Source organism: Danio rerio, chromosome 11 (assembly GCF_052040795.2).
Source record: "Danio rerio strain M-AB ecotype USA chromosome 11, GRCz13ab, whole genome shotgun sequence".
In the NCBI taxonomy this organism is placed as follows: Eukaryota; Metazoa; Chordata; class Actinopteri; order Cypriniformes; family Danionidae; genus Danio; species Danio rerio.
In genome coordinates, this window is record NC_141031.1 from 4,559,867 (window position 1) to 4,580,581 (window position 20,715).

General features: G+C 35.7%; 1 protein-coding gene across 9 annotated transcripts in view; it reads right to left on the bottom strand.

Moving 5' to 3' along the window:
• LOC137490698 (bis(5'-adenosyl)-triphosphatase-like) overlaps positions 1 to 20,715 on the bottom strand; it is a 746,092-nt gene that overhangs the window by 183,738 nt on the left and 541,639 nt on the right. For 8 of the 9 annotated variants that reach the window (XR_015502296.1, XR_015502292.1, XR_015502305.1 and 5 more), the window contains one exon: positions 3,947 to 4,007. Coding sequence is in view for 2 of the 9 variants with exons in the window: in XM_087273182.1 (XP_087129308.1) it covers positions 3,947 to 4,007 (61 nt within the window). In the remaining 7 variants the exon portion in view is untranslated. Of the gene's footprint in view, positions 1 to 3,946; positions 4,008 to 6,404; positions 6,865 to 20,715 lie in introns of those variants that run through there. The other variant, XR_015502304.1, reaches the window with a different exon arrangement.

Below are 20,715 nucleotides of genomic sequence, written 5' to 3' on the forward strand. Positions count from 1 at the left end.
AACATTATTGAATTGAGTTATTTTCCTTCAAACCATTGTACATTCTTTTAAAAATTGCATTTATTTTTTTTTTACAATCATTGGTTTTGTTATATTTTACATTTAAATATAATAATAAAGTGTTGCTAATACAGTTAAACAAATTTTTTTCTTAAAAAAAACAGCACTAAAAGTATTGATAAGAGAGCCACTAAAGTACCGAACCGATAAGAGGTATCGATAAATCAGGAAGACCATTAAAACCTTAACAATACCCATCCCTATTCGCAATTGAAAGAAAAAAAAAAGGATGCCTGATAGCTTTTTTTATGTAACTAATAAATTCCATTTTTTCTTCTGCAGGTTATGGATAAAATAAGGTAATTCTAATAGCTTAATCAAATGTATTTGATTTTTGGAAAGGTGTGGAGTTTGCATGTTCTCATAGGTTTCCTCCTGGTTCTCCGATTTCTCCGCAGTCCAAACACATGCGCTATCCGCTTGAAAAGTGGTGACCTTTTTGTGACGTATGTATACTGTTTACTGGTCCCAGCCGCCACTTATTTGAGTGGAGAAATCATTCGTTTATGATCACGTTTTATTCCTATCACACATTAAAGTTAATTTTACATAAAATCATAGAGTACACAACAATCTCTGGGCTTGCTGCATAACAAATACCAAAATTTTTACAATTTATAAAAAATGTATCACTTTCTGGCCATCGGATATTAGGCATGGACATATATACTGCGATCGTGATTTTCGAAAGCCTTTAATCACTTTGTAAACGTTTATTATTACCATTTCATGAGTCTCCCCATTCAGTTGAATAGAACGCTTGGACCCGGAAGCCGATTCGCGTGACATCACACTTAACAAGCGGATAGGTGAATTGGATGAACTTAACTGGCCGTAATGTATCTGTGTGAATGTGAGAGTGTATGGGTGTTTCCCAGTACTGGGCATTCAATGCATAAAACATATGCTGGAATAGTTGGCGGTTCATTCCACTGTGGTCACCCCTGATAATCAGGGACTAAGCTGAAGGAAAATAAATGAATTAATGATTTTTGGAAATCACCAAGCGGCGCCTCCTCCACTCTGGAAACCACTGCCATAGAGATATGGTCCGGTAATCAACCACCTATCAAAATGTCAGTACTGACTTGTGTACCAGCATGCACCAGCTGCATTGTCAGAAAGAAAGTTTTGCATTATGACATTGCTTTGATATCAAAACATATAAAACAACATGCCTTTCATAATCATTTTGCCAGGGAAATTGCACAATAGCAGGGCTGTTTTGTGTCCTAGATGTTCAAGCAGCAAAACAGCTATATATATATATTCTTTTTTTTTCCTAGATACAATGGGCTCTCTCTTTAATGGACATCTTTTGTTTCCATAGTAACCCTAGCACATTTATCAAAAGCAATGTTTTCAAATGTATGCGGGGCCTGTGTCGCTGAAAGTCCCCGTAGATGGAATTCTGTATGCCTCGTGCTTTTTATGTAGCTAGCCACGTTTCTGTTATACACCAGCAGTATCACACGAGTGAACACAGCGCGCTTATCAGTTAAACATGAAGTGGCTTTTTAAGATTCTGACACTTACACCTTTACCTGATTTCAAAACAAAGTGCTATTGGCTAACCGGTTGTGCTTGTACTCTTCTGTTGCTTTCAATTTTAATGCTTTGGGGCTTAAACATCTAATGGCTTTAAAAGTTAATGCAGAAAACTCCACTGTAAAAGGTGTATTTTTTTTTGCTGCTTGCCCTTATCTATGTTTGTGCACTTTCACTCTCCCTAGAAAAAGAAGTAAGCTTCAAAGACATGCTCGCTTGAAATGTTTCTGACTCAATATAATAGTTCTCTGAGGTTGCCCTTTTATAACGCAGGACACTTAGGGTGTTTTTTACATTTGTAGTTTGGTTGTAACTGATACAATCAAATTCCCTTAGCATTCCCGGTGTCAATTTTGAGACCAAACCTAAATTAATAATATTTACAGTCACCGGCCATTTTATTAGGTACACCTGGTCAACTATTTGTTAACGCAAACTTCTAATCAGCCAATCACATGGCAGCAACTCAACGCAATTAAGGCATGCGGACATGGCCAAGACGATCTACTGCAGTTCAAACCGAGCATTAGAATGGGGAAGAAAGGGGATTTAAGTGACTTTGAACATGGCATGGTTGTTGGTGCCAGGCTGGTTTGAGTATTTCAGAAACTGCTGATCTACTGGGATTTTCACACACAACCACCTCTAGGGTTAACAGTAAATGGTCCGAAAAACAGAAAATATCCAGTGAGCGGCAGTTCTGTGGATGCAAATGCCTTGTTGATGCAAGAGGACAAAGGAGAATGGCCAGACTGGTTTGAGCTGATAGAAAGGCAACAGTAACTCAAATAACCACTCGTTACAACCGAGGAGCACAGAAGAGCATCTCTGAACGCACAACACATTGAAGCAGATGGGCTACAGCAGCAGAAGACCACACCAAGAGCCACTCCTGTCAGCTAAGAACAGGAAACTGAGGCTACAATTCACACAGGCTCATTAAAATTGGACAAATGAAGATTGGAGAAATGTTGCCTGCTCTGAAGAGTCTCAATTTCTGCTGCGACTTTCGAATGGTCGGGTTAGAATTTGGCATCAACAACATGAAAGCATGAATCCATCCTGCCTTTAATCAACGGTACAGGCTGGTGGTGGTAGTGTGATGGTGTGGGGGATATTTTCTGGGCACACTTTGGACCCATTAATACCAATTGAGCATCATGTCTACACCACAGCCTGCGCGAGTCTGACCATGTCCATCCCTTTATGACTACAGTGGACCCATCTTCTGATGGCTACTTCCAGCAGGATGATGCACCATGTCATAAAGCGCGAATCATCTCAGACTGGTTTTTTGAACATGACAATGAGTTCACTGTACTCAAATTGCCTCCACAGTCAGCAAATCTCAAGCCAATAGAGCACCTTTATTATGTGGTAGATCGGGAGATTCGCATCATGGATGTGCAGCCATCAAATCTGCAGCAACTACAAGATGCTATCATGTCAGTATGGAGGAAAATCTCTGTGGAATATTTCCAGTACCTTGCTGATTTTATGCCATGAAGGAATAAGGCAGTTCTGAAGGCAAAAGTGAGTCAAACCCTGTACTAGTATGTACCTAATAAAGGTGTCCGGTGAGTGTATAATAGCCTTTATGACATATATTTTGCAACAGAACTTACTGCTGGGCATTTGGGATGGGAGAGTCAGTGCTGACTCATCAAAGAAGCAATACAGGTGGATGCCTGAGCGGGTCATCCCTTAATGAAGGTCCCAACAGACTCCCTATCAACTTTATTATTATGCATATTTCCACCCAATCATAGCAGTGTAAATTTACGGACTGGTGCTTTATGTAACTGCATATTAACTGTTATGTTGATGCTTGTATCATGCTGTTTTACCCTTTTTTCTGCTTTTCGAACAAGGCAAGTATTCTGCACTTCACATTCTACAAGTCCACTGTCTACCTTATGGCACTCGATCCAATCACACACACACAACACAAACACACACACACACATACACACTCATTCAGTTGGTCTCTCCCCTCTCTTTTTTTCCCAGAGTAATCTATTTTTGTCATGGCTGGACGATCAGACCCAACTTTCTCATTTAGAAGTGTATGCAGGCTGCCTCCCAGATGGACAGCCATGGAGCGCAGCGACAGGAACCGCTGCTGTTTTTTTTTTGTTTTTTTTTTTAAGTCGGGCTATGTGCTACCACAGGCAGAATATTTTTAGACAAGAACACCACTATAGGCACAATATGCCCTGGTGAATGGTTTGTCATTTGAAATTTCAAGGTCTATCTATTGAGAACTGTAAACAACAAGTGCTAAGTACCGTTAAAGGGGCAGTTCGCTCAAAACTGAACATGTGGTGCTTTTACTCACACTCATGTTGATCCATAACAGCATCAAAACAGCTCTTCGTTGTGATCCCATCTGTCAGCCACTAAAAGGGACAAAAACACAACATAAAAACACACAAAAAAAGTGTCATGAAAATATCTTGTAGAAAAATAAGATGTATAAATCAATTGGTTTTAAAAAAATTTTACCATTTTTTTGAACAACATTGTTATGTTACAACAAACTGTAACATTTATTTCCTATTTTTTTCCCACAATGATCCCTCTTTTTTTATGGTGGCCGATTGAGTTTAACATGCTGCAATTTCATTCATTCATTCATTCATTCATTTTTTTGTCCGCTTAGTCCCTTTATTAATCCGGGGTCGCCACAACGGAATGAACCGCCATTTTATCCAGCACGTTTTTACGCAGCGGATGCCCTTCTAGCTGCAACCCATCTCTGGGACACATCCACACACACACACACACACACACACACACACACACACACACACACACACATACATACACACAAACACTCATACACTACAGACAATTTAGCCAACCCAATTCTCCTGTACAGCATGTCTTTGGACTGTGGGGGAAACCGGAGCACCCGGAGGAAACCCACACGAACGCAAGGAGAACATGCAAACTCCACACAGAAACACCAATTGAGCCGAGGTTTAAACCAGCAACCTTTTTGCTGTAAGGCGACAGCACTACCTACTGCGCCACTGCGTTGCCGTGCTGCAATTTAATACATGCAATTACAATCAACGCCAGCAAATTAAGAAAAGATCTTCATCCGTTTGACAACACAACAAACTTTTTTGTTGTTTCGTTGCTATTTGAAAGTGTTTTGAGAAAATGCAGCACATTTCTGTAAATTCTTTGTGTTGTGAGAAAATGTGGCACGTTCTGTAATTTGTTTGCGATGTGAGAAAATAAGGCACATTTTCGTAGTTTGCTTGCATTGTAGGGAAATGCAGGGTGTTGTATTAATTTGTTTTTTGTGTAAGAAAATGCGGTGTGTTTTCGTAATTTGTTTGTGGTTTGAGAAAATACGGCACGTTTTATTAAAATGTTTGCTTTGTGAGAAAATGCAGAGCGTTTTTCATAATTTGTTTGCGCTGTGAGAAAATGTGGTGCATTTTCGTTATTTGCATTGTAAGAAAATGCAGCCATTTAAAAAAAAACGTGTATGCATTGTGAGGATTTGCAGAACGTGTGCTGTCAAATGGATGAAGATATTTTCTCAATTTGCTGGCATTTTTTTGTAATCACATGTGTTTTCTTAAATTAAAGCACGGTAAGTTCTCTGGGCTGCCGTATTTTTTTCCGATAAAAAAAAGAATAGTTTTTTTTCAACGATTTAACGAAACGTAGCTTTAAGTCAGAATTTGCCAGGGGTTTGAATTATTTGAGGCTTGACTGTACATAACTTAATAGTCATTTTCAAAAAGATTACACTGAAAAATTTATTTCTGCAAAATTGTTGCAAATTTAGTTGAATTTAAACAAAATAAACTTAGTAATGTGTGTTGAAATTCAGCCCACCCCTTAACGTAAAAAAAACATACGGTCCCACTTTATATTAAGTGGCCTTAACTAATATATACTTACACATGAATTAATAGTTTGTTACAAATGTACTTATTGTGTAAATACATGTATTTACTGTGTACTTATGCTTGATTAAATACATGTATGTAATTACATCTGGAATTAACTTTTGTAATTACATTTGTAAATACACTGTTGACCATCCCTTAAACCTTAACCCACCCTTAAACTTACCCATACCACCAAACCTGTCCATAACCCAACCTCTATCCCAACTCAAAAGCACCACAAGTGTTTTCAAATACATTATAAACACAGTAAGTACATTGTATTTATTTTTTGATGTAAGTACATAGTAGTTAAGGACACTTAAAATAAAGTGGGACCAAACATACAAAAAAATAAATAAAAAATAAACTGTAAATTGAAGGAATCATCTTTGAATAGTTTTTTTTTCAAAGCACATAATGGATTTTTTTTTCCTGCTAAAGAATATATTATATATTCTGCAAACAAATAAAAAAAGACAATAACTAATATGTTTGATATATTTTATAATAAATGAAATGGCTAAATTAATTATCCTATTAAAATCATCAAAATTATTATTATAATAAAAGCTCTAAAATAAATAAATAAATAAATAAATAAATTAATTAATTAATTAATTAATAGATTTTTAAAAATTTAACTTGGTTCATTTGGGTCTTCAAGTTTTCAGGTCACGATGAATTAGGATACACCATTAACCATGAAAATAATTGCCAAAAATTCTCCACAGAAAAAGTAAAAAACAACAACATTATTGGCGTTCCACCGAGAAAATAACAGCAGGGTTTGGCATAACACGCCGGTGTGTACTGTAAATAATGATGGGTGTTTTGTTTGTGGTTGAACTGTTTCTTCAAGGGTTCAGTGAGCCTCATGTTTACCTCAGTAATCATTTGCCTGGATGATCATTATTTTCAGAGTCGTCATGTTGTTCCCAACACTTTTTGGCAATTGCGCTTAACAGCTGGTCATTGTTCATTACAGCTCAGATGTTGTTGAGTTCTTCTGTGCTTTCGACGTTTCCGCTGCTTCCTCAAATCACTGTTTAAGTGACTTGTAGCGTCACCTAAAGCAGATGGTCTAATCGCTGAGGGACCGTTTTAAGCTAAAAGTGAGAGACAGACGATTTATCTGTCATTCGGCGAGCTCTAGAGACGCAGTTTGCACTTGCCAATTAAAAACTATTTACCCTTGTTTCTACATCGGGCTGTACTTAAATTCGTACGTCGGTCGTCACGGCGGGAAAACGCGGGTAAAAACATTCCTATCCCGAGGACCCCCAGAGAGCGCGCGAACAGCACAGATGAGGTGATGTTTAGAAAGAACAAATTAACTCGCCTCACAGTAAACAGTCGGGTGATTTGCGTGAATGCCTTGCTGCATTTGCGGTCAGAGTTATTTGCTCAGACAAAGTAAAACTGACAAGACATATTCCCTATGAGATCTGGATATATATTACAAGACTATTTAGAGAAACACTAATAATTGTTATGCTTTGTTTTGAACTTATGTTGTGAATGTATTTATACAAGTGTGAGCTTTGGGAGTTTTTTTGAGATTTAATCAGTAAGCTAAATGACTATGAAAGAAAGGGTTATTTAAAAGATAGTTAACCCAAAAACTAAATGTCATTTACTCAGCCCTTATTTTGAGCCCTTATTTTTTTTTTTTGAAGATGTTTTGAAACATGTGACCACTGATTTCCGTAGTGGGTTATCTGTTTGTCCTACTAAATCAGTGGTTACAGGTTTTTGGCTTTTTTCAATATATCTTTTTTTGTGTGTTCAACAGAACTTAAGTTATATTGCAGTAGATTTACTGCAATTGATTATATTGTTGTATTTCAGTTGTATTGCAGTAATACTGAAATATACTTAAATAATGCATTTTTTTTGTGTCCAAAAAACACTTTTTAAAAGTTAACTAAAGCTGCAGTAATCCTTTAAAAAACTCCTGTATACTTAAAAAAAAAAATTTGCAGTAATTATTTGTAAGGGATATAAAGAAATGTACCTCATGCAGGGCCAGATGAAATCTGCGGACATTTTTTGCTATTTCTGCTGAAAATTTTGTTAAAAATCTGAGGATTTCTGCAGAATTATTTTGGGAGAATCATAACTAAAACCTTAATATGTGGAATAAAAAATAATACATTTTTAACTTTTATTTAATGTTCAAAATGCAAATTCAATTAGATTCACTTTATTTGGTAAACAAAGCAAGTCTCTTATATTGACCTTATTCTAAAATACGGAGAAGTACGCCTGTTTTCGAGACTGTTTTAGAACTTCCGATTCAGTCGCCTATGGGAGAAATGACTAGGAATAATAAACGGCAGAAAACTGTCAAACTACTTGCTCTACAAACAAATGTTTGCATGACTTTACAGACCAAGTAGAAAAATATAACAAGAAAATATCAGTTTGCAACATCAAAAAGCAAAACGAGCAGTTTTTAATGTCTACAAATGAATGGAAGTGAATAAGACCGAAAGTCTCAAGCCAAAAACACTGAAAAAAAATATTCAAAGATGATTTCTTGGATTTACTCAATTTTTTTACGTTAAGTGGTTGTAAACGATTTATTTGGGCTGAATTTAAACAAACAAATTAAGTTGAACATTATTAAACTTAATTTCTTTGTTTCAATTCAACACAAATAAATTGTTTGCAACAGTTCTGCATGCAACACTTTTTTCAGTAAAAATTCAAAAGGCTGCGCCCGCTTGTCGGCAAAGAATAAGGTGAATAATATCTCTACTAAAAGACAGAAAACACGGCTTTATAGACTGTATTGCACTCAAATCAGATAAACATTTTCATATTAGTCAATAATATTCCTGTATTTAATAATAAAAAAAACTGAATAAATATAGATTTACACACATTTACTCAAGTAATTAAACAGAATTAATGATGGGCTAATAATCTGCGGAATTCTGTGGAAAATCTGTGCGCGCAGATTCCCAGTTGGGCCTACTCACTGGGCATATTTAGTCTAATAATATAATAAACTGAACACAACAAAAAAGTAGGTAAATCAGAGTTTATACCAACGTGCATTTTATTTAAGTAGCAACTCTATTATGTTCATTTATAGACACACATCAAATGTGTTCACAGAATTGGTCAATTAAATTAACTCTAAAATGATCTGTCTGTTAGTGCAGAACCCTGGTGTGAACAAAACAACAGACAGAGACCACTGAAATGAAACATTATTCATTTTACGGTGGTACATTTTACACAATGGTATTATCACGTGAAGCATGAGCAGACAGACTATTACCGTTTGTATATATACACAGTTTCATCCACACCTGATCAAGAGCAATATAAATACAGTATAAACACAGTAATATAATACATAAAAACACAGTATCACATGCAACTGTCTAATAAGGAATAACAAATCAGATTTTTATAATATTTAAATGTCAATTACACTTAATCTACGAATAAATGTCGTGATTACATGTTTTTGTCTTTTTTTTTATTACTTGAGACGTGATTTATTTGGTAATTTGAAAAAAATACAACATCTTTAGTTGAAGCAGACCATTACTGTTAAATGTACTAATTTAATTTTATTCATAAATTTGCTGTTAGCGCTCTCTCAGGGGCAGTTTCTCTCTATAATTGCCCCCAGAACTGTCAAAACTTATCAAAGACAAACAAGCTCAAGTGTCTTAAGGGAGATGAAGCTATTTGTGGAGTCTGCTCGCATGAGTTGTTTATAGCTCTAAACTCAAATTATTGTGTATTATGGCCAGTACACTAGTTAGGGTACAGTTAAATGGTATCTAAGTTAAGTTAAAGTGTCACGAAACACCAAAACACATTTGTTTGAGCTGTTGACAGTCGTTTATGTGTACCACACTGCTAAAAACACTATTAGGACACGTATATCTCACTAAAAAGTGAAAATTGGTTGTTTTTGCGTTATTTCGAGCAAATTCGTACTTTCGGTTTGAAACAAATTTTTGAAGCTGCGTCACGGCCATGAGATCTTAGCGTGTATTCCAGTGTGTAGACTGAACATTTGTACCTGGGAGTCCCTTATTACGTCTCTGAGTGTGCTGCATTAATGCATGAGTAAGACTTGGTTCAAACCAATCAGCGCACTCTATTACCTTCATTAATATGCATCGCTTCCATACCTGATACAGAGTTTAGACGGATGAGAGAAGCTGCGTTGTGTTGCCAAAACAAGCGTGCAGCTTTTATAATTTGCTGCAGTGAAGGTTTTGTTTTCATTTTCTCTCTATGAGAGCGCAGCTGGACTCACGTGTGGATTACAGTGCACGCGACGCTCGACAACAATACGTGTCTAAGGAACATTTTTTACTCAGTTGCTTTTCTCATCTGGAAATGGTGAGATCCGGATTTGCTGCTTGTCTCCTCCTAGTAAAGACGCGGCTCTAGTTGGTGTTGATTGTCCTTGTCTCTACAGATTTGGTAAGTGATCGACCAGTGGTCTTTGTTTATTCAGATGGTAAAGTTAGTTCGTATCGAACTATTACACCGAGTGTAAACATGTTAGCACCACAATCAAACTTAGCGTCGTGGAGGATTTTCACTGCATTTTGTGACAGGAATAACACACGGCTTTCTGACGCTACCTGCCTTTTGCTGTGGTGACCCCAGATTAATAAAGGGACTAAACTGAAGAGAAAATGAATGAATGAATTAACTTGCTTGCATATAAGGAATTTGCGGTATTCTACTGTAATCAAAGTCAAGTACTCCTACTGTAGTTGAAGACAAAAATGAGACAGTTAATGAAAAAATTATTGATTAACATCTTGCATCACAAAATGTATTTAAAATAGATTGGTGAATGAATGTTGCTTTTGTAAACCATTTAAAATTGATACAATACCAATGAATAATAAAAATACTGTTTTACACCATCCCATCACTGATTTGGAATTTATTAAATTCAATAGTAAATACTAAAAAAGAAGTGGTTGTACTGCCGCTGTAAAATGTAAATAAATTATAGTAAAAGTACTGTAAAAAGTGTCATATTGTAAAATTTAAAAGTGCTAAAGGGCATTTTAGAAGTTGCGGTAAGGCCTTGCCACCAGAGTTGTGGGTAACACATTACAAGTAAGGGTTGCGAGTTACTTAATAATATCTCTTTTCTAAATAATAAGTTAAGTAATGGATTACTTTTAAAGAATAAGTAATATTATCCGAGTTACTTTTTTAAAAATGTAACTTGAGTTACTTTTTAATTGAATTAATTCACTTTTAAAAATAAATTGCTAAAATAAAATTAGTCACAATGAATCAGTCAATGAGCGAATGTGTTCAGTATTTAAAACGCATCGAAGAAAAGGAAAAGGGGGTTATTGTATCAACGGACACTAATTTTACTAAAGACAAATAATACAAAAGGCGGCGCAGTAGGTAGTGCTGTCACCTCACAGCAAGAAGGTCGCTGGGTTGCTGGTTCGAACCTCGGCTCAGTTGACGTTTCTGTGTGGAGTTTGCATCTTCTCCCTGTGTTTGCGTGGGTTTCCTCCGGGTGCTCCGATTTCCCCCACATTCCAAAGAAATGCGGTACAGGTGAATTGGGTAGGCTAAATTGTCCGTAGTGTATGAGTGTGTGTGTGTGTGTGTGTGTGTGTGTGTGTGTGGATGTTTCCCAGAGATAGGTTACAGCTAGAAGGGCATTCGCTGCGTAAAAACGTGCTGTAAAAGTTGGCAGTTCATTCCGCTGTGGCGACCCTAAATTAATAAAGGGACTAAGCGGACAAGAAAATGAATGAATGAATGAAATAATACAAAAGTAGCAAATACATTGCTTTAAGCTTTCAATGATATACAGCATATACTGTATAGCTCTGGGGTCATGAACACTTTTTCAAGTAAAATATAGGTGTAGATTATACAGTGCGTTGTTAATTGCAGAGCTCCTCTTAAAAAAGAAAAATAAACACGTTCTGAAAGAGATCAAGCCTTAGTCAGGTAATAAAAAGTAACGCAAAAGTAACATGATGCAGTAACTACAATACAAAAATTAACTAAGTAACGCAACTAGTTACTTTTTTGGGAAGTAACTCAATATTGTAATGCATTAATTTCAAAAGTAACTTTCCCCAACACTGCCTGCTACTTTAAAACACTTTTACAGGTAAGTTACTGTGAAGTTGCTGTAAATTGCTGGCTGCCAGAAAGTTATCCCAAAAACCCAATAAAATGTCTTGCAGTGTGCATGAGTAGCCTACTTAATAACAATAACGACTTGCCTTTCACGCATAATACAGCATGTTATTTTAATAGGCATTAGATTGGTGTAAACATGGACTGTTGTAACTAAAAAGTCTTCTGTTTCTCATTTTTTCTTCAGTTTTGTTATTGTCTAGACGCACCCTAAGAAATCCATTACATATACTGTGCTAGGAAAAAACTACCTTTGAGAAACACAACATTTTATCTGGGGACTCGCGACCCTGATTACAGAAAACACCTCCTTGCATTTGTATGCATTTTTGTGATGGGTGAAACAAGGGATCACAGATTTTTCTTTCTGGAATATTTCCCCTCAGGACGTCTCGGAGTCAGGTGTATTGTTTATGAATTTCCATCTGTTCCTCTGACAGGTTCTGGGTTCACCTGTGAGACACAGCCACCTGTTGTTTTCCTGATTGCAGCGAGTGCGAATCAGACACAGGTCGCCACGGTTTGCCGATCTGACAGCGGCGAGACCAAAAGCTATTGACACGCACCATTGGTGGAATAGTCCGACGTTCGCTGGAACAATATTTTAGACAGATCATCACCTGTCTTATCCCCAGCCTGCTAGCTGGGCCTCTCAGCTGTGTTATCTTTTTGTCAATGCTCCTATTTGATGGTTGTCACTGACGTCCCGTTGGTTGCAGAGAGGTTGCAGAGCGACTGAGGACACGCATGACAAACCGGAGGCAAATGTGAGGTACGTGTTCATGCATGTCCTTGAGCTCTGAAACACCAGCGGAAATACAGATTCATAAATAAATAAATGAACTCAAAAGGAAAGAGAGGTTTACCCACTGAGAGAAACTTCTGAATCCAATCCATACACTCTACACTGCTGAAAAATCCAGCTTAAACCAGCCTAGGATGGTTGGCTGGGTTTAGCTGGTCGACCAGCCTGGTTTTAGAGGGGTTTTGGCAACTTCCAAGCTGGTTTCCAACCATTTCCAGCCTGGTTTTAGCTGGACAGGCTGGAAGATATCCAGCTTGACCAGGCTAGCCAGAATGGGAGCCCAGCCAAAGCCAGCTATGTCCAGCTTAAACCAGGATGGTCAAGCTGGTTTTAGCTTGTCACTTTCCAGCCTGTCCAGCTAAGACCAGGCTGGAAATGGTTGGAAACCAACCTGGAAGTGGCCAAAACCCCTCTTAAGCCAGGCTGGTCGACCAGCTAAAACCAGCCAACCATCCTAGGCTGGTTTAAGCTGGATTTTTCAGCATCTAAATATGCTTGTAGTACGTACTGTGATGCTAATCAAATCAAAATCCCTTCCATCGAGTTTAATTTGTAGCATGTTTTAAATGATAAATTCCACAGGGTTATAATTGGGATAACACCCTCTCTAAATGTGTTCTTTTACAGAAATTGGGAAATGGGTAACATCCTCTCAGCACTTAAATTCAAAATATTAATCATACGCTTTATAGCCATCAAAGCAGCTCTGCGCACAATACAAAGCCATACCCGATTATTCTCTACACACTTTTTGTAATTTAGTCTTTTGTATGTAGCAGGTCATTTTCTGATGCATTTTCTCAGCTTTGGAACTTTTCTTCACTCTTTAAATCACTTTTTTCCGTGTTATCATACTGTCTCTGGTAATGACTCATTCTCTTCATTTGAATACCTTTTTTTGGAGACTATCAGGCTTTCTTTTCAAAAAAGAAAGTTATTTTGACTTGCGAACTGTGATATATAAGCGCAAAAACCCCAGTGATCTCATTAGGAAGTGTTTCTATAGTGGGGATCTAGCTTATATAGTTGAAGTCAGAATTATTAGCCTCTCTTTAAACTTTTTTTCTTTTTTAAATATTTCACAAATGATGTTTAACAGAGCAAGGACATTTTCACAGTATTTCCTATAATATTGTTTCTTTTGAAGAAAGTCTTATTTGTTTTATTTCGGCTAAAATAAAAGCCATTATTAATTTTTTAAACACCATTTTAGGGTCAAACCTATTAGCCGAGGGATGGGCAAACTTGATCCTCGAGGGCCGGTGTCCCTGCAGAGTTTTGTTCCAACACTAGTCAAACACACCTGAACAAACTAATCAGTGTCTTCAAGATCACTTGAACTCTATAGGGAGGTCTGTTTGAATAGGGTTGGAGCTAAACTGTGCAGGACACCGGCTCTCCAGGGCCGAGATTGCCCACCCCTGTATTAGCCCCTTTAAGCTATCTTTTTTCGATAATCTACAGAACAAACCATCATTATGCAATAGCTTGCCTAATTACCCTAACCTGCTCAATTAACCTAGTTAAGCCTTTAAAAATAGAAATAAATTATTCAAACTATTATGTTTAGAAATGTGTTTGAAAAAAATCTCCTCTCCGTTAAACAGAAATTGGGAAAACATATAATATAAAATAATATAAATGCATATTTATATTGCATATATTGGGACGACTAATATTTCAGGGGGGCTAATAATTCTGACTTCAACTGTAGAAGATTTTGCACAATTTACTCATTTATATCTCACATATTGCACGTTCTCTATCTTTGGCGAACCTCCACTTAGCTTTCACCTTCTGATTCAATTCACTTCTCTGCACATTTAACACGATACATTTCCGTGCAATTTGGGGTATATTCATAACATTACCATTTACATGAGAAATGCTTAACAGGTGAAGTGTTAGCAGGGGTGTTAATGGCAACAAATAACAAGATTAAATCACAAACAGAACACTCGATGGAGAAAAGCATAGTATTAATCTTATATATTGTCTAGCTTTTATAGCTTGATGGTAATTGTAGCTCTAATGCTTCTTTTACTCAGCTGTGATTACACTTCAAGATGTATTTTGACTAAATAATTCACAGAAGGTTGTGAGAAAATGTTTTGTGGTTTTTTTTTTCATGTTTGGTGGATAAATGTTTATTGAGATCAAAGTGATGTGAATGAGGAGGCCTTGGACTACAAAGACTGCATGAATGGGTTTAATAAACGAAAATAATTTTAGTATGAATAATAATGTTATAAAAGAAAGAGGCTGAAATGCTTATTTCCTGCTGCACGCTGTGCAGATGAAAAAAAAAAAAAACCTTTAATGTTATTATTTCACTTCTCACAGTAGATCTGAGAGTCATTAAATTATATATAATAGCCCAAATATCAAAGAAACGAGAGGAAACATTTTTTCCCACCGTATTCGATTGCAGTGACTTAATTACAAGTTGTCAGTCAAGAAACATTTATAATTTAATACTTAATAATTTTAATAATATTACTACCTTTATCTATTTGGTCGTGGTAAATCTATTTTCTGGCCTGAGCATTTAGCAAGGTCTTGTTGCTTTCTTTTTATTCTCATACCATGCAAAATCACAGTGGTCGGATTCTGTTGCGTTTATGTGTGCTATACAAATAAATGAAGTGAAATAACAAAGATTTTATATTTAACTTATTTACAGACAAATACCAGCCCAACGGTAGATTATAGAAGAAAAGTCAAAGGTAAGAATAATGTAATCAGATTCATATCTCAGAAATTGCTGTACATTTACAAATAGGTGCTGTCTTAGGGCAATCTCAATGATTATTTTCCATATTGAATGATAAATAAATAAATAAATAAATTAGAATTATTAGCCCCCCTTTAAGTTTTTTAATCTTTTTTAACTATTTCCCAAAAGATGTTTAACAGAGCAAGGAATTTTCACAGTATGACTGATAATATTTTTTCTTGAGAAAGTCTAATTTGTTTTATTTTGGCTGGAAAAAAAAAACAAAGAGTTTTTTTTTAAAAGATATTTTTTAAAATCCATTTTGAGGTCAATATTATTAGCCACTTTAAGCTGATTTTTTCTCGATAGTCTACAGAACAAGCCATCGTAATACAATAACTTAACTAATTACCCTAATCTGCCTAGTTAACCTAATTAACCTAGTTAAGCCTTTAAATGTGACTAAGCTGTATAGAAGTGTCTTGAAGAATATCTAGTAAAATATTATTTACTGTCATCATAGCAAATACAAAATAAATCAGTTATTAGAGATGAGTTATTAAAACTATTATGTTTAGGAATGTGTTGAAAAAAATCTCTCTGTTAAATAGAAATTGGGGAAAAATAAACAGGGGGCCTAATAAATCAGGGGGGGTACCGACTTCAACTGTTTATATATAATATAGTAAAAAGTATAAAGTAATCAAATCGTATATATATATATATATATATATATATATATATATATATATATATATATATATATATATATATATATATACACTCAAAAAAATGATATGTTGGCGTTAATTAACTTTTTTTTGTCCACTGGTTCCACGTAACCGAGTTAAGTTACCTTTAAGAAAGGTAGTGAACTTTAGTGAACTTAAGTTAGTTACATAAAGGTAATGTAATGTTGTTTAGTTCAATCAACATAACATTTATAATTTAGCTTTAATCAATGTAGTTATTTAAGTTCAATTATTGTAAAATTGATATTTTTATGTTTAACCAAATAAAAAAAACAGTTTCCGTTTCATTGAGTTTATTCAATAGCATTTTTACAGTTTTACACATTTTCCAACAATAAAATGATTATCAAAATCCAAATACTGTCTTTATCTGTATCTTCACTTATTACAATAAGTTAAAATATTAATACTATTAAAATAATAGTAATACAAGTATGAAGCAAATTGAAAACAATAAAAAAAATTAAAATATGCTTACAAAAACATCATAAAATACACTTTTCAAAATGATACTTTTCATATATTACAAAAAACATTCAAAAACAATATTCTGCCTTCAAATGATTTATCAAAAATATACTTAGAAAAATTAAGTCTTCTTTTGTAAACTATACTGTACCTTCTTTACACTGAAAAAGCAGATAACACTTCAGTTGTTCAAAGAAAGATTAACATTTTAAAGCAAAGTAACACGATCAGCACTACACCATAAATTAGACCAACCATGACAGAACATGCAATAGCTACACACATTCATCTCTCTGACACTTGCACCATTTATGCACATTTGCACCAGACACTTTCTTACAACCACTCCTTATATGTAAAAAACAAAAAACAAAACATTGTGCATGAAGTCTGCTTCACACAGGTGTGTGGGCTTGACAAACCACATGTAGAAGCATTCTTAATTCTTAAATTTTTTGTATATTTAGCACATCTTGGGTGTATCGCCTCTTCTTGTTGATTTGCCGAATGTGTCCTCAATTGTAAGTCACTTTAGATAAAAGAGTCGGCTAAATGTTAATGTAACTACTGTAGATTCATAAGGTGGTGTTGCACATCAAGGTTTGCGCTTCATCATGCCCAGCATCCTAAAAAAGTCAGGTAAAAAAATAAAACATTTACCAACAGATCAAAGATGAAAGGAGGAATTGGTTTAAGAGGAAAATACAAAATGTTTTAAAAAAAAATAAAAATAAAATAGCTTACCATGCACTCCCTCACTTAGGGGCTTTGAGGATGCATTCACACCTTTTTTTCCACTGGTGATGTTCTAAATGACATGAAATGACAATTAGTAATTTACTAAGTAATTAGTAGTTAAAATTACTAGTAATTTTTACTGTACATAATTTTAATGTATGTATAGGCATCTAAAGGCATAATACCTGGATGATCCACAGTCTCCTCAGCCAGATATGGGACTTTAGAGGTTGAGCTGTAAACCTGTGTGGGAGAAAATAGATGTGAGTGAGCAAAGATTTGTAATAATAAAATATAATAATATAAATAGCAAACTACTAAACTTAAAAATTTAAACGTGTTAGATGACCAAACAAATAAGCTTACATTAAATATGCCATCATGCTAGATGTCATACTATTTAAGTGTCACATATGCTTTTTTGCTGATTTTTTTTAAGTTAACAGGCTTGAATAATACAATTAGATAATAAATAACAATGTGCCACCACCACATTTTAATAAATTTTATGTAAGTTATCAAAACTGGCATTCAAACTCGACAAACTGCTTGACACTCATTTAAAATAAAGACTATCAAATCAAATAAAAAATCAAATCACTTTTATTGTCACATTATCAGCAGCACGTGCGCTATGATGAGTGAAAAGCTTAGACTATTCTAACATGACTAGTTATTCCTTACTACCAACGTTTGCAACTTTATTTTGGGGGAGTTAATATATTAAGTATAAAATTTCACAGGAATGCAAAACAAACTATACATTTATCTGTCTATAATATTGAAAAGACACAGGGAACATGGCAATTTCATAGCAATACTATACACAAACACAACATAGTATTACAAGAGAGTACATTTATGATTCAAATGTTGTCACAGCCTCAGTATAAATACATAAAAAGTAAAAAAAAAAATCTCACCTGTGTGTCCACATTGGGGAAAGCTTTGTGCACGTTCCCAATTTGTACTGTAATCTTCATCTTTTGATTTCCATAATATGGCGCCGAGCTGAGAGTGATCGTTGTGGTTTGAATCTTCTTACTTCCTGTGTTGTTTTGAAACTGCGCATGTGCAGATATTACTCCACCTATTGACCAAAATGCAGTACTGCAGAAGCAACACAACTCCCTTTCATTCATGTTAATTAAGCGAGCTGTTTAAATGTGAAAACTTACTTTTTCTAATTTTTTCCAACACAACACTTTTATTTTTAATACACAAACGTAAGCAAATTGTTTAATTCAAACATAGTTACATTCTTTGGACCAACTAAAGCCATAATTCATTTTTTTGAGTGTATATATACATATATACATATACATATATATACATATATACATATACATATATATACATATATATATATATATATATACATACATATATACATATATATACATATATATATATATATATATATATATATATATATATATATATATATATATATATATACACATATATATATATATATACGATTTGATTACTTTCACGCGCTAATCGAAATGTGTCTCATATCCCATCTAAAATGATACAAATTAAGCCCGAATGCGTTAGGCCCCATTGGGTTCTTTTGGGTTTGGGCAAAGATCTTTAGCTCTACCACAGGTTACACCCTCTGCTATGACACAACACCGACCAGGTCTATTCTATCCTATCACAATTACAACAACAACAACAACAACAATAATAATAATAATAATAATAATAATAAATCCATACAGCTATAGGTTACAGCTATTCATTTCCAATGAAGGGGGAAAATTGTTTTCCGGGTAACACCCCCAGTTATGACATGACACCAAGTCTATACCATCCTATCACAATAACGAAAAAGGCAAAAAATAAAAAAAAATTAAAAATGTACCCCTCCTCCCTCCTAAAAAAATGTATTAGCGCTATTATAAATGCTTGCCTACCGGTGCGATTGATATTCTGGATCAATTCAGTCAAGTCAATAAGGGGACCGGCACTGCTGGGGGAGTGTTTGATTGAGACAGGACCTTGGTGGGTGTCCAGCACAGAGCAGCAACCCGTACAAATCACTTCTGCTTCACTCAGCTCAGCAAGCCACCTGCTAACCTCCCCTCCATTACCAGACAAGATGTGCTTTTGTGTAGCACCTCTTCATCAGCGCCACAAATGTTATTCTAGTGTGCTTAGCATACATCCAGAGTGTCGAAATGTAGCTAATTTACAACCAGCCGAAACTGGAAGTAGGAAATAATCTTTTACAGATTTTTTCCCTGTCTTTTTTTCTCAGAGTCAGAGTGTTATCCAGCAGATCTGCTTTGTATGCAAGCTCATGGTGTGCCGTGCTCCTGCAGGCCGCATCCAGATCTATAGTTTTCACGCTTCTCTGAGAAGAAGCTTGGCTTGGAACTAAGGTGCAGGCCGGCATTCATCTTCATGATAACTGTGTCATTGGACCTGCATGCTGGCTAAGCCTCCACACTCGCTGCCTTAAACACGCTCAGCACTCAGTGCTGCCTTCATATATATCCGTCACACCATGGACTCCAGCTCGCTAGCCGTGTCCGCATCGCTCACAAACCCCTAAATGTTCCTTGTTACGCAAGCAATATGCCCGAGTTTTCTTTCAAATCTCTCCAGATGAGCTGTCAATTGAGTTGTCAGTTGAATGAAATGCGAATTCCCTCCAGTAATGATAGTTGGACTTGCGAGAAAAAAAGGTGCTGTCATTAACAAAATGACACATACCAACTTGAAATGAGTTTCTGTGCCTTTTTTTACTCCCCTGGCTAGCATTGTGCGCCAGTTTGTGATTATAAATAATCATTTTTTCACTGAGGCGAGGTGATGCTTTGAATTGGTGTTGTCATGCAAAACAGCAGCTAATTAAACTCACAGGACAACGTGGAGAGAATAAGGTCTGTTGCGTTCAACAATAGTTAGCAAGTCACAATTCCCCAAACAAATGAAAAAGCAACAGTGGAAAATGAGGTAAGACACAAACTTTTATATTTTATATATTTTAACACCAAATTTACTAACACTTTAAGGGTGCTTTCACACCAGCCTTATTTAGTTCGATTAAATCGCACTAGAGTTCGTTTCCGCTTTTGGTGAGGTTTGTTTGGGCAGGTGAGAAAGCAGCAATCGTACTCGAGTGCGCACTAAAAGCGGACCAAATAAGCGTACCGAGACCTGCTTGAAGAGGTGGTCTTTGTACGCTTTCAAACGAACCCTGGAGCGGTTCGTTTGTGGTGAGAATATGATTCGTACTAAAACAGGTCCAACCGCAAAAAGTACTGCGCCTCTTGGACTACTCCAGCTGCCGTAAGCCGATGCGCTGTGCATTATGGGATATGGAGGAAGAATATTTGTTGACAGCGCTTTACCAACAGAGAGAGAGAGAGAGAGGGGGAAAACATTATCTGATGGATCGTTGGTAATATTTCCGCAAGATGACCATGTCGAATTTAAGCTAAATTAATTCACGCCTCCTCCTGAAGTGACGTGCGATGCATTAAAACACTGTTTTCCAGCCGTGGCCGCGCTTTATTCTCGAAATGTATA